This window comes from Calypte anna, chromosome 1 (assembly GCF_003957555.1).
Source record: "Calypte anna isolate BGI_N300 chromosome 1, bCalAnn1_v1.p, whole genome shotgun sequence".
NCBI classification, from domain to species: Eukaryota; Metazoa; Chordata; class Aves; order Apodiformes; family Trochilidae; genus Calypte; species Calypte anna.
Window position 1 is genome coordinate 32,107,982 of NC_044244.1, and position 15,769 is coordinate 32,123,750.

At 37.1% G+C, this 15,769-nt stretch overlaps 1 protein-coding gene across 1 annotated transcript in view; it reads right to left on the reverse strand.

The window, feature by feature from the left end:
* Nucleotides 1-4,915: 4,915 nt before the first annotated feature.
* The window catches only part of TAFA2 (TAFA chemokine like family member 2), a 305,923-nt gene continuing 295,069 nt past the window's right edge, over nt 4,916-15,769 (reverse strand). Inside the window, 1 exon segment of the mRNA XM_030468998.1 lies at nt 4,916-5,062. Within this exon segment, the coding sequence (XP_030324858.1) occupies nt 4,916-5,062 (147 nt within the window).

Sequence of the window (15,769 nt, forward strand, 5' to 3'; positions counted from 1 at the left end):
GTACCAGAAAGGGACCTCTAAGACAGAAGGGGCAAACTTTTCTAGTTGAAGATATCCCTGGTCATTGCAGGGGATTTGGACTAAATTACTTTTACACATCTCTTTGAACCCAAATCATTCTATGATTGTATGGGTATGTGCTGAATATCCCAATTAGCAACAGGGAGCTGAGCATCCAGTGTGTCTCCTCTCTCTAATCTCTGCTTAGGGAGCTCTAGCTTGGACACTGCTACCTTGGTTTACTGGTTGCTTTCTTTTTGATAGTGACACTAGGGAACAAAGCCAAATTATTTCCAAATCATTCAGACACATCAATGGTTGTTTGCTGCCTCTATTTCAAGGTATTCACCAACACTCCAGTGCCTTGTGGATATTTCCAGGACTGTCATTTTACAGAAATATCATGGACTTTTCCTTAACTTGAAGGGGAGGATAGCAGGGAGACAGTAACAAGCATTTTGATCACTGAACTTGTAAACTCTTTTAAGATCTGAAATTTCTGTTTGGTTTACAACCTTCTCCCAGTTCTTTAATATAAACTGATAGATTGTGGCACAGTTTGACATTTTCATTTCAACCTCAGAAATAAAAGATAAGGGATAACAAGAAACTAGATGTAAAAAAATAAAATATTAAGGTTCTCAATAGAGAAAAGTCATTTGAAGAGGTCACCGAGCTCTCTAATAGTTGGTATCCCAAGTATACTGTTAGATCTCACAAAACAGCCAGGAGATTAAAACATTTAATCATTACAGTGAACAGCAGGTAGCTCAGTTACAATACATTGGACAGTGATATTCTTGTTTGCAGAAGCTGGAATCTGGATGATAGACACCTGTGTATGACATTCTGCAGAGTGTCAAGATGTCTTGAGATAGGCATGGTAAAAGTCAATTTGGGCTTTAAACCCAGCTTTGATGTAGAGACTAATACAGACCACTGGATAGTAAAGATGGGTCTACTACTATTGCTGGAAAGAACTTGCATGATGGATATTCTGTAATTCTTCAGAAGCAAATTCTGAATTTGAGATCAGGCTTGGCCTTCACTGAAGACCTTGAAGCATTTCCCTTGATGGGTTTGATCGAACTGAGAACGTTGTTTTTCTAGTGTTTCCATGCCCCTAAAGGTATCGCATCAGTCTTCTTTAGTTCCTTATGTTTTTCACCCCACTGTATTAGACCAGAAATAGACAAAATAAAAGAAATTGGGTGTTTTTCCATTGTTATGAAGATCTGGTGACATGTCTTTATATTGGGTTGCCATATTTCTGTCATTTCCTTCCATGTTTTTTAACACTGTGCTAGTATTCATAACTCTGTATTTATATTCACAAATGTTAATTAAAAGAAAGTTACTGTGACAGGTCTTGCATCATTTATATGCATAGATATACACACACACACACACAAGACTGGTTTAAATATATACATGTACTGTCCTGAGTTGTTTATACAAGTTAGCTCAGCAGCTCTCAGGTATTCCACATGACTTTTTTCCTATGAGCATTATCTATCAATTTTGGCATAATGAACTCCTGCAAAGGTCAAATTTAAAGGATAAATGCTGCAGGAAATGATGACTCTACAATAATCCTGTTATCCTCCTACAACTCTAATTTCATTTTATTGACTTGAACAGTGTAAGGGTAAAAGGGTAACTACTTTCTCTCTGCTAACACCCATATACCCAAGTCCCCTGAGCACAGTATTATATTTAATCACTGCTCTAATTTTATTAGCAATAAAAAGTTATTGTAAAAATAATTGTTTTCTGTTTGGGTTTCTTTTTAATTTATGAATATCATGAAGGCATTCCGAAGAACCATTTAGTTAGTTTTTCTATTTTTTTTCTTTTAGCTAGGTGATAAAACATTGTAAATATAAGGCAAGCTGCATTGTGAACAAGTGTTTTCATAGCTGCTACCAGATGTACATACTACAGTGTGTAGGCGCTCTGCTAAATATTTGTATATACAAGATGGATGAAAACTTACAGATAACTTTTTCAAAAGTATTCTTGGCATCAGCCTAAGCCTCCTCTGAGTAAAACTAAGAGAATCTTATACCTGCAAACTGACTAGTTTTTTTTTGGTTTTTTTTCTTAGTTCTATTAATTCAGTACTATTCTTCATTGACTGTGATTCGTCTGTACCTTCTGTTTCTGTAATCTAAAATAATTTCCGAGGTGAAAAATTCAATGTATTCTGGCATACACTTTAGAAAGTTCTGTCTTTCCTAGAGTGTTTCAAGTTACTTTAAAAAAGCCCATTGGAATATTTGTATATAAGCCTTAACATTTATTTTTATACATCTCTAGGTTGGCCAGGAGGTCCTGCAGAAGCCAAATATGGAATAGGCACAAAAATAAACTGAAATAGTTCGTTAAAATTGTTAACATGTGCTCATAAACAATTACACTCACCACATTTTTAACCACCTCAAGTACACTGGTATTTAGGTGTTCTCTGTGAAGTGCTACAGTAAGTCATTTAGCCCATTGTCTAAACCCTGATCAGAAGATGTAAGAGTCTTTTAACAGCTCACCAGATAGGAAAGGCACAGTGTGTATTGGAGGTGTTCAGAAGTGCTACTGAAATATTACTTTCCTCCAGAATATTTTTTTGCTGGAAAATTCCCCTGTGACTATAAACAAGACAGGCACAAGGAAGGTAAAAGCAATATCATGTCATCATCTCAGCTTGTTACAAACATGTAAAGCCCATGGGTAAAGGACCCGTTTGAATGGCTGTGACTATTAACTTTTACATTTTATATTTTCATTAGGTGTGAGTCGCAGCTGAGGTTTGTTGCTCTCTTTTGCAGCCTCTGGCAATAGGTTGAAAAGATTAGTTCATTTTATTGAAAACAGAGAAACTTGAAAACCTGTGAAAAATTGCAATGACAAGGTACGCATTCATTGCTTCTGATGTAGTGAAATGAAATCCTTGCCCCATGCACCTGTCTGCATTGGCAGTAGATGTATGTACAGAGGCTGGAGTGATATTCATTTAAAACTAGTTTTCATTCCTCTATAAACAATACAAATGTCAGCTTCCTATAATCTCTCCTGCACATTTCTGACCAGGGAAAATCGTGCAAGGAAAAAGTACCACAATAATTGTGAATTTAAGTTCTCTCCCAAGCCTTCAAGAAAGGTCTTTTACTTACTGAGTACTATTAAAGAGCTCCTGTGGCCAGAAATAGCAATCCATAGTTTATTAGTAGAGCAGTGCAAATAAAACAGTATAGCATCTGGAGAATCATTCCCTAAAACAAAGTGTATCTGCCACCAAGGCAAGATGTTGCCAAAATCACCCTTAATTTTATAAAATTTTGGTCAGCTGAACCCACCTGGGAAAAAAATACAATCAACTTCCTCATCACCTGTAATGTGGACTATATCTAACTCATTGAAAGTTAGAGCACAGCTTTTGTAGAGAAGCAAAAGCTCAGTGAATCAGAATAGTGGAAAAAAATCATGATTTTTAGATCACAAAATCACAGAATATCAGGTTGGGAGGGACATCAAGGATCTTTCTAATAATATTGTTTATGTGAAATGTCTCAGCACCCTGTTGAGCTGAGACTTAAAATTTTCTAAAGTGGGGGGAATCCACCACTTCCCCTGGGAGACTATTCCATAATCTGTCTTCATAGTGAAAATTTTTCTTCTTGTGTTCAGTTGGAATCTCCCCAGTAGCAACTTGTGCCCATTACCCATTGAACTTGTCCCTGTTATCCCTTTATTTTCAAAGCTATAAAAGATAGCATCTAGCTAGAAAAGACCTCTCACTCCACATTCCACCAAGTTCCAGTTTTATTACATGAACAACTGCAGCAATGTGTCTGGATCCTTGAAACAGGTTAGAGCTCAACCAGAAAACTCTTTTTTCTGTCCAGGGTATACTACATACATACATTTTATATGTGACTGGCTATCAGATTGAACAAAATTCCTACATTTTTCCCTGCTCACAGTCAATAACTGGCTACACAAGCGAGGTAGGGACCCTTTTCCATACACAGGTTGAAAGAGCATATGTTCACCTTACATGGCCTTAAAAAATAATGTAAAATCACGCTCATAATAATGTAAGCATGGCTGGGCAGAGGAGTAAAGATTGAACATTCTATATTGTCTCCTTCAGGACTGGCTTGCCAGATTTTCAGACAAAATCCCTTCTCCCACATTACCCCTCATACTAGGGAAAAGTTCTCCTTAAATGTACATAGGCATGTCAGTACTATCCTTTAAGTCTCTTCTTAAAAATCCCTTTTGCAAACAACCTACAAAAGATCTCAACTACAAATTTAGAGCCATCTGGATATTTGCTTGAGAGAACAGTGAGTATTCTCTTGTCCTCTGTATTAGATGAAATTCAGACTTTAAAAACTTTTGGACAGCCTTCTAAAGTGTACTGGTGACAATAATGCACCTAAGTGTCAGTGGCATAGAACAAGATAGGAGACATCATGCAGAAAAAATGCTGGGCTGTTAGTTAAAGGCAGCCAAGAACTTCATTAAATGTCCTAACTGCCATAGGCAAAACAGGCAGAGAAGGTAGATAGTAAGAATAAAACTGGCTTAGAGTAAAGTAGGTCTGATTTAATAAGGGTTGAGGAAATAAGGAGATCCTTAACTACTAATTATGGTATGTAATCTCTCCTGTGCCTGGTCAAGCTATCACATTTTGTAACTCAGAATTTCCTTACTGTCTAAGAAAATCTAAGAAATCTAAGAAAATATTTGTCGCGATCCGACCTATTATTTTAATATTTTGTTTGAGGAAAACCAGCCACTGCTTCAGAGACGCGCAGAATTACAAAAGAAAATAATAATACTTAGTGATTTTAACAAGTTATAGGGATTTATTTTCAGGGAACAAGAGAACAAGTAAAGAGAGGAGATCGGGTTACCGAGTCCGGGCCGCGGCGGAGCTGTTCTCGGCTTTGCCTTCAGGGCTGGTTGCTCGTTGGCTCCTGGCTGCTTCTGGAGTTAGCTGCTCTGGTGGCTTGTCCGTCGCTTGCTGGCTCGCCGAATGCTTGCGCTCTGCTTGGTTCTTTTGTTGGGTTTTTAAAATAAAACGGGGAGAGGAAGGAGGGGGTCTTCGTTTGCATAAATTGAAGAAATTCACGGGTTTCCCGGAACAGACTTTTCCTTATCTATTTGTTAATTTCCCTATTGTTTTCGGTAGGCGCCGGGGAGGTGGTCTGACCAGTTTTAGGCCTCAATAGGTGCTAACGAGGCATTCTTACAGGATTGGTGAAAGAATTTGCTCGAGAAACATTTGAAATTTTGAAAAGGTTCACATCAATATTATAACTTTCCCTTATATGAAAAAAATTGCTAACTAGAAATCAAATTAGCATACCAGTAGTCAGAGTGAAGAATCCTCATATGTATTAGAGACAGAGGTAAAGATTTTCTTCAGTATACTAACAATAGAAAAAAAGAGAGAAAGAGAGAAACTTTCTTTACTTAAAAAGAAATTGCTGACAGAAAATTTATCTGTAGAAACAGAACTGGAAAACACAGTGTAATATATTTTTTTTAAGAGCAGGGCTGTTTAACATTGTCTTTGAGCAGGACCATTGCCAATTGGATAAAATATTTAATGGCACTGTATTCTGAACTATATATTTTTGACAATGCATTTCATGCTTTGCATGCCACTGAAGTTATAAGACTGCAGTGAATAATGAAAGAGTAACTCAACATTCTTCATGGCATTATCTTCAAATTTGTTATTTTTCATTGACATGCCACTAGCTAAATCAAGTCTTGGTAATACATAACTGTTTCTTTGTAAGAATTATATTAAGATATAAGAGGGACTCAGCCTTATGTCTTTTCCTATGCAATATTGAAAACACATTAATATTTAAAGCTTCGGCACCCATTGCAGGAAATAAAAATTTAAAAAGCATGTACAAGTCGATGCTACAAAAATTTGATTTGAGACCTTTAGTTCTTATACCAGTGTTATCTGCTCCTGTTCAGCCAGGAAGAAAGAATAACAGAGTTAGAAAAACCTTTCAAAGCATTTATTATGTTTGTAGCAACACTGTAATTTTCAAAAGCAAATATATTATAGAAATACATACTTTTTCCACGATGCTCTAAAGAGGCGTTTGTGAGCACAGAACAGACCTGAAGGATTTAAAAGCCTTTTGCTTTAAAAAATATAAAAGGGAAAGTTTGGAAAGAAAGGAAATTCTTTTGACTGCCTGAATATACACTGAAACTTGTATGTACCTGATGTGCCAAAACCACTGCTTATCCTGTGTTGTGGCAGAGTAAAACTTGTGTAAAACTTGACATAACACATCAGAGCAATGGAGATCCTAGCTAAGCCAGGCAGTCAAAATGAGCACAAAACTCTCACAGAGACAAAAGTTTTAAAACCCTATGGTCTTGAAGTCTCTGCAGTGGTTGTTCAACCCTGGACATAAGCCATGATGTTCATGTTCTTCGTGTATTTTTTAATCAAAGCTCGTGTAACCACCACAGATAATCTTATTCATAAAAATATCTATCTTGATATTCCATAATCCCCTAACAGTGATTTCTGTTGTATGACTGAATATTAAGTGTAAAATTATCTTTTAGTTCTTTATCTGCCTTTTAATTTTACTTCCAACACAATTAGGATGTTCTGTCTTGCAGAGTGAGAGAGAATAAATGGGAAATATGAACTGCTCTCCATCACCTTTCTTCAAGACTGAAGAAATATATCTTCCTATCTTGTTCTCTCAGATGTGTTTCTTCTTTGTTATAAGTAGATGAAGAGTCGTAGTCTGCTTTTTCTACTTTTTTTTTTTTCAACATTACCAATGTAATGCATTTATTAAGCATAATATGCATGGTGGGGGAAAAAAGCATCAATGAGTCCTGCATTGGTAAATTAAGAGGGATATAATTAAGAAAAAGATCAGAAAAAGTTATTAACCATGTAGTGAAAAGATGATAGGATCAAGGTCATAAAGTTTTTTGAAAAAGTAATGTAATTGCATTTTAAAGAAGAGTACCTCTCCCAAGTTAAGAAAGTGATAAGGGATTAATTTTAAAAATATCAACGTCTCTGCCATTTTTCCTCTACACACTAGACTAAACAAAATCGATTTATTTTGCCCAGTATTTAACACCTTGCTAAGGTATTTTTGCTGACTCTGTCATAGGCAGCCGTTGAGTGACTGTGACTAATTGTGAACAAATACAAATACTAAGGGGAAAGGAGGAAAAGTTCTGTGATCAGCTGCCTTATGTACATAATTAATCAAGTGACAGCTGACATTGATCCAAAGTTGTTAGTCTACTGAGGCAAAATCATTAACAGATATTCTGTCTTTTCACAAATTAACAAGAGTGTTTAGCATTGTAGGATATTTACTTGATTGGCTGTAGACCATTGACAGCTTGAACAAACTATCAGTATGTGATACATTCTGATGCTAAAGTCATGATATTAATCCTGGGCACGATGGATTTCAGACAAGTGCATAAAGCGCTCATAACAACAAGTTCCAGTGTTGTCAGAATTCTGACACTTTAAAAGTACATCATAATTTGTGGCTTAAAATTTTTAAATGACAGATTTTCAAAGAATGAATATTCATAAGTGCCTGGGATATGAAGCACCAAGAAGTAGACCCAAAAGTAGAAGTAAGAAAACACTTCTGAAAATTTGCAAGCTTCTAAACAGAAAGACATCAGAATAAAACTATCAAAATGAGGAGCTAACTGACACCACACTTTAGTATATTCCACTTTATTTTTATAATTTTTATTTTCCATCCCCTTCAAATTTCTTAGTGGATGAATAAAAGCAGTATTGTTTTTGGAAAAGTGTTTTCATAAAGTCATTAAATTACTCTAAAATTCTGTGTTTATCATACCAACATTTGTTTGCCACATTGTGATGGGACTATGCAACTGAGCAATCTCATTCTGAGATGCTACCTCATTTTTATGGTTTCCTTAATTTTGCATTGGGGGAATATATATCCATTTCATATTATATATGCATATATGTAACCTTAAAACTTCTGTTGCATGAAGACTTATTTTGAAGGTAGTGTAAAACTATATGATAGGTTACTCTTAAAACAAACATACAAAAATTTAAAATAAATTATCAGGCACCATGAGAACTAACTGTGCAAGATTTTGTGAAGTGCCCTCGGATCTCGGGAGTTAAGGTTAATAATTCCTTCAAATAATGGGATGTAGGATGGTAATGTTGCTAAGAAAATAATAGGTAGCAGATAAATAGAATTTCTACTTCAGCAACCTGCTGAGGACACATGCAGCTTAACTTCTGAGTGGAAAATACGGACTGGAAAAAGTTATGTTCAAAGGCATAGTAATGCAATGTTTAAATATGTTATCCCTACATTGTACCTTCATATTCTTCATACCCACTGCATTACACTTGGACTCCTGTTGGGCTGCATAAGACAGTGGCTTTCATCGTGACAGGTCATAAATACTCTCCTGCTGTGCAATGCTTTACAGGGTTGAGGGTAATTGTGTGCAGCTTAAAAACATACAGCTTACATGACCCCCAGACCCTATGAGCTCAACACAGGAAGGAAAAGAAAAAGCTAAGTAGGAGTGTTTCAGGGTTTATTTACATTTTCTAAAATTCAACAATAAAACTCTAGATATTCAAGGGATTTATGTCTACTATGCACTTGCAAGAGGTGAATTGCACTTATTAAAAAAAAATATTAAAAATATTAAAATCTTTTCTGTGTATCTGCTTCTTTCCATCTTTGCTGCAGATCACTGGATTACTCCTATTTGGCTTCATCACCAGAATTATGCCAATGAGAGTAAATCATCCTTTATTCCATGTAACTGCAAAGACCACCTTAAAAAAATAGTATAGGCTAAAAAACTTAATGTGAGTGAAATGAATCAGCTTAAACTATATTCAGTTGCAATTGTGATTTGTTTGTTTTCGTTTTCCAGGAGTGTTGATTACAAGCAGATGATACTTGGCTGACATTAACTAATTTTTTTATTTCTGTGTATTAGAGACTGTCCAGTCCAGAGGTCAACAGGACCCAGAAAATACATGTAGATGTGAGGCTGCCACAATGCAGTGTCTCCAGGTCCAGGCAGTGTCAAGACTAAGCCTAACATGTACACATGCATCCATATGCACACCCACACTTAAACAACATGGCAGGGTACACGGACCAACACAGACAGAAAATTGGGTCATTATGGCATCCATTCAAACAAAAAAAGCACTCACACAAAAATGAAACCTCAGGGACTCAAGCCTCTGAGGGCTGTGGTTCTATTCCAGTTGCTGGTAATCAGTTTTCTTCGTCCATCACCAACCAGTCCATGTTGAATTTCCATACCATCCACATATAGCCATGAAAGAGATAGCTGGGATTTAGTAAGACTTTAGGATATCTTGCAGCAATCAAACATAGGGCTCAGCCAGACAAATCCACTGACCAGCCCCTTTTTAGTACACAACTGGTCTCTTTTACCTTTTCTATTTTCACACACTTATTCTTCCCAATACAGCTGAACCCCTTACTTTACTTGCCTTTTTCCCATGCACTAAACAACTCATGATGAGTGTCACACAGTCCCAAAATTCTATTTAAAACATCTCATAATGAATTGCACACAATCCCAAAATTTTGCTCTCCCTGGACCCCATGCACCCTATATTGTAGCCACCCCTTTTAGTCTGCAAGTCATTCAGTAGAGGCAGTTTCTCTGGCTGACCTGCCTGGATGCTGGGAGTGCCAGGTCAAGGTACTCCAACAGTAGTGATTTTTGGGGTCCCTCCTCCTGTCACAGTTGCTCTGATCCCCCAGTGTCTTTTTGTGTATGGTTGTATAGCCTTTAATAATATAGCTCTCAATCTAGAGGAGCTAAATGTCAAGAAATTTCCATACCTTGTTGCAAGCAGAAGTGAGGGCAAAGTATCTTGGAGAAAAATTGCTGAAAGTTAGAAAATATGGTCATGTGTCAGAGACTGCAGTAACTTCATTAGGTAGAGATACAAAGAAGAGACAAAAATAAAAGGCCACTATTAATCTCCAGAGGTATTCTGACCTTCCCAATATACAAGAGAGAATAAACAGTTTGAGACATAACTCTCTTGAAAGAATTCCTACTAAGCCCTTGTTAGCACTGACGGAAAACTTCCCAGTAAATCAGTATGTGTGGGGAAAAGGGAAGGGAGAGGAAAGCAGCATTTGCTTCAGGGGTGCATTACCCCTTTCAGGATGCTTAACAAACCCAGATCTGGATACTCCCTCATTTTTGTCTGTAAGATACTGCAGGTTCTGAAAGACAACAGCTCTGTCATTACTCCAGTCTCCTCCAGCAGATTAGTCTTCTCTACTTAAAAAACAAATGTAAGAATTTTTCACTATCAGCTTTTTAATGCATGTTACTTTTACCAACACAGAAGCCTAGTGAGGGGCAAGGAGTTGCAGTTTCACTCCAAGATAAACTGAATAAGGTCATCCCAGCAAGCTGGCTTGACTGCTACTGCTATCATACAGGTGTTCCATGACAGAAATAGAGGTACTCAATCTTCATTTGAATCTTTCAATATGTTGTCACATAGCAGTGTTCTCATTTGTAAAAGTCACATCTTTTTTTGGGCAGCAGCAACCCAGCCTCCAGTTGCCACCCACAGTATGCAACTCCAAATGAACAACTTAAAGATTTAAACTGGTAGTTTTACACTTTTTTTTTTTAATTTGGGGTTTGATTTTTTTTTTTTTTTTGTTAAGACCCTGTCTTAAATAACTTCTCATACACCATGCACTGGAAAAAAACCACCAAGGTTAACACATGGTAATCGTCCTGAACAAAAATGTAAAAAAAAAAAAGTGAAATTAAGCAGAATGGAGATGAAAAGCAGGAAATTCACAATACTGCTCAGGAATGTGGATGATTCTGACATAGGTAAAATTTGAAATAATAGTTCATACTTTAGGAGCGTGTCCTGAGAGAGAACAAAGAAACAAAGTAGAAACACAACATAGTGTTAAAGACTAGTCATAGAATCATGGAATGGTCTTGGTTGGAAGAGACTTTAAAGATCATCCTGTTCCAACTCCCCTGCATGGGCAGAGACACCTCCCACCAGACCAGGTTGCTCACAGCCCCATCCAACCAGGCCTTGAACACTTCCAGGGAGGGGGCAGCCACAGCTTCCCTGGGCAACCTGTACCAGAGTCTCATCACCCTCACAGTAAAGAATTCCTTTATAATGTTTAACCTAAATCTACCTTTTTTTTCAGCTTAAAAATGTTCCCTCTTGTTCTGTTGCTACATTCCCTTTTAAGTAATCCATCTTGAAGAACTGGAAGGCTGCTATTAAGTCTCCCTGCATCCTTCTCTCCTCACCCCAACTATCAGCCTGTCTTCAGAGCAGAGGTGCTCCAGCCCTCTGATCATCTTTGTGGCCTTCCTCTGAACATATTCCAGTCCTCCCTGCATTGTGTTAGAAGTTATTTATGTGTTGCAGGCCCATGTATTAAAGGTATTCATGTTCAAACATCTATATAGAAGACATAGTAAACCTATGATAAAAATAAGGAAAAAGCAAACCATTTTCCAGACTAATAAAACCAAAAACAAATGAAAAATCCACCAAAACACCAAACCAAAACAAAAACACAAAACTAAACAAAGCAAAAAAACCAAACAAAAAAAACCCCCCAAACAACAAAAATCTAAAACAAAACAAGCAAAAAAAAAATAGGAAAAAAAGCAAAACAACCAAGAATTAAGTTTGGAAGAATTCACTGAAAATTTGCTTAGAGTTCTGAGGAAAAGACTGCACAGAGAAGTGAAGAATAGGATAAGCACTGCCATAAAGGAGTACTGAAAGAGCTCAAATTCTCAATGCCAAGAATTGAAAGAGACACAGCTAATAATTCCCAGCTATGACCATTAGAATGACTGACTTACAAATGTCATCATATAATTCTGTCATGATTAGATTACTGAATATGAAGCAAATAAGAAACGAATAACTGCATCTCAGGGAACAGAGATCAAAACAGCTGAACCTTGATTTTATTTTAACTTTCTGGTGATACATGGTTACAGCTTCTGAGATATGATCTCTATGGATGTGATTCAGCTCAAGATTAAGATATGTACAGATAACCCTTTATGTGTAGGTAAGCTTTCTGCTTAAGATGCCATTATAGGCAATGGGCATCTAGGCAAATGCTCAGTAAAACCCATGGGGTGGATACAAATGAATAGCCAGCAGGTATGGTGACTGTTGTGTGTGTGATCTCTATGAACAAGTTTTGCATTGGCTTTGAGACTGAAGGTTCATACATCTACTGCACATGTAAACACATTTATGCAACTAGTCTGGAGCTGATTCTAATCTAAATTGTCTTATTGACTTCCTAATTCTCCTCCCTAGTTTCATGAGAGTGCATCAATATAAAAAGCCAGTCCAGAAGATTACTTTATAGCAGTAAGGTGACTGAAATAATCAGTGTGGGACAAATGAAAAAAAAAATAAGGAGAAAAAGAAAGAATAATTAAAACCAGTAGAAATTTCCAGGCTGAAAGCAGTCTCTATGACAGCATATTTTCCTTCCAATTCTGGAATTGCACCTTAGCAAAACAAGTATATAGATGGGTTTTTATTACTGTCAAATACTGCATGAAACCCACTGATAGAACAAATTTATAATTACACAACATGCAAAAAAATGTAAGTTCAATGCAGTTGACAAACCTGCAGAATTAAAAATTGTTGATCTTAAAAATTGATGATCTTAATTTTTCCACTCTGTGACTGCCTAGTTCCAAAACGTGTGCAAAAAAAAAATGGAGAATGATAGGAAATAAATAGAAAACATATCTTCACATAACGAATGGTTTTCCTCAAGGGTCGGTACTCAGACCAGTGCTTTTTAACATCTTTGTCAGTGACAGGGACAGTGGAACCTCGGCAAGTTTGCTGACAACACCAAACTGTGGTGAAGTCAACACTGGAAGGAAGAGATGCCATCCAGGGGGACACTGACAGGTTTGAGAACTAGATGAGAGAGAAATAGAAACTACATGAAGTTCAACAAGACCAATGCAAGGTTCCGCACCTAGGTAGAGGCAATCCCATGCAGGAATAGAGGTTGGGAGGAGAAGGGATTGAGGACAGCCTTGAGGAGAAATACTTGGGAGTGGTGGTGGACCAGAGGCTCAGCACAAGCCACAGGGTGTGTCTTTGCATCTTGGAGAACCAGAAGAAATTTAGACAGCCAGTCAGGGGAGGTGATTCTCCCCCTCTGCTTTTGTGAGACCCCATCTGGAGTACTGTGTCCATCTCTGGAGTCCCCAGCATAAGAAGGACATAGAGTTCCTGGAATATGTTCAAAAGAGAACCACTAAAACAATCAGAGGGCTGGAGCACCTCCCCTATGAAGAGAGGCTAAAGAAGTTTGGGTTGTTCACCTGAAGGAGGCTCTGAGGTGACCTTATAGCAACCTTCCAGTATCTGAAGGGGGCCTACAAGAAAGCTGCGGTAGGGCTTTTTACATAGGTGCGTAGTGAGAGAACAAGAGGAGATGGTTTAAAACTTGAAGAGGGGAGATTTGGGTCAGACATTACTATGAAATTCTTTGAGGGTAGTGAGACAGTGGCACAGGTTGCCCAAGGAAGTTTCAGCTGTCCCATCCCTGGAAGTGTTCAAGGCCAGGTGGGATGGGGCTGTGAACAACTTGGTCTGGTGGGAGGTGTCCGTGCCCATGCAGAGAGGTTGGAACTGGATGATCTTTAAGGTCCCTTCCAACTCTAGCCATTCTGATTCTATGATCATATAGTCATCAGCAGCAATAGATATCAAAGTAGAACAATTTTATCTCTACAATACAGTTTCCAGTCAGCCAGAGTTTTTCTTTCCATCATTAACCATATCAGCAACATTTTTATGACATTATATCTAACCTTTTCTGAAAATGAGGTATTGCTGACCCTACTGTGCTAAATTTTAAGACTGCTGTTTCTACAAAGAATAATTTTGACTGCAACATATCCAGTCCATGACAGAGCACATGAGGGCAGAGACACCGATTGCTGTTCACAGTCAGAATCAGTTTATTGTGTGTTTCACTACATTTATATAGTATCCCGATATCTATTGATTGATCTACAATTTGCACCTCAAAGTACTCCTTTTACTAACATAAAACCTTATCTACCCATTTCCCACTGGAGGCACCTGGTACCAGGACATTGTCCGGAGGGCAAATTCCTCAGGGAATTTGTTTCCTTCAGGGTCAGGCAGTATCAAGCAGTTCACATGATTCCTCTATCCCATGTAGGTTCACTCCTCTGCTGTTCTACAAGTTCATTTCAGGATTTCCATGGAACAGGAGGGGCAATTGAATAATTCTCTGTGGTACTGAAGTACATGTATTCAAGTAGAACACTAAGTTATTCTGTGATATTCTCTCACAGGAATTACACGGGTTGCCTGGAAGTAACTGGAGTTACTGTGAGTAAGAAGCTACCATTCAGATATCTTATTCAAGAACAAGAAGGGAGAATGAGAATGTGTTGCTGAGGAAACAAAGGGACTAAAACAATACACTTGTTTCCAGTAAGTTTATGGTAGCATAAATTTTTCTGTGATCTGTTCCAGGAATTCTACATTAAAACTCTCTCACTTCAGTTAAAAAAAAAAAAAAAAGTTTTTAATCAAGGTACTCTTTAGAGTTAAAATATTTAATAAGAAAGATACAAGTCTTTCTGAATTATTCTCACAATGCTAGATACTGAGTGATTGAAAAGCTCAAAGATTACCTTCATTTACCTCTGAGTCTAAGTGAACATGAGGAACAAACTTCATTAAGAAATGTGTTGATAGTTTTCTTGGCATTAATAACTTCTTCAATTTGCATTCCAGACTCTATGCCCTTGATATACTAAATCAAAATCTGACAAGGAAAAAAAATGAAGAAATACTGGGGTTCAAACATGAAGATGTGATGCCAATTTTTATGCACTTTCCTTGAAAGGATTATTTTTCAAGTACTTGATTACATAAAGGTCTGCAGGAGGTAGGCAGCCCTGCTATACTTGCTCCAATTTCAAGAAATAATCAGTACTGCCAGCAGAAAACACTGGGATGCCCCAAATATTCTTGCAGAATATTTACTGGACTGAAAATTCATGGGGTTTATTTATTTAAGTATAGAACACAAGTAAACACAACAGGCAGGAAAATAGTCTCTACTTTATATGCATTATGAGAAATGAGAAAATTACGTTTAACAATTAATTCAATCTATTGAAACCAATTCACCCATTTGTGAGCCACCAACACTTGTCTTTTAATTATTTACTTAGATTTCTCTATGCACTGTTTTTAATAATAATTCTTGCACTGTAGACTGCCAATACATGTCTTGGTTCTTATAAATCAGTGTCAAAATTCATGCTGTTAACATTTTTGATAAAACTAACAGATTATATTCTATACCAGGTTTTACATTACTGTTCTCATTTTTGTTTTACTTCATATTAATTTACATTACTTACAGAAATATTATTCATTTGCTGTATTAGCTCATTGGTATAGGGAAAAATTGCTCAGGGTCTTAGCCCTCACAAAGAAGGTTTGGCAGATGTATTTGTACATGGCTTTAAGTAATCACTCCAGACTGCATCAAGGGTGGGTAACTGACTGCTGAGAGAATTTCATCTGCTGTGACAATGAAAATTTGTTATGGAAGGGAAAAATGACCCA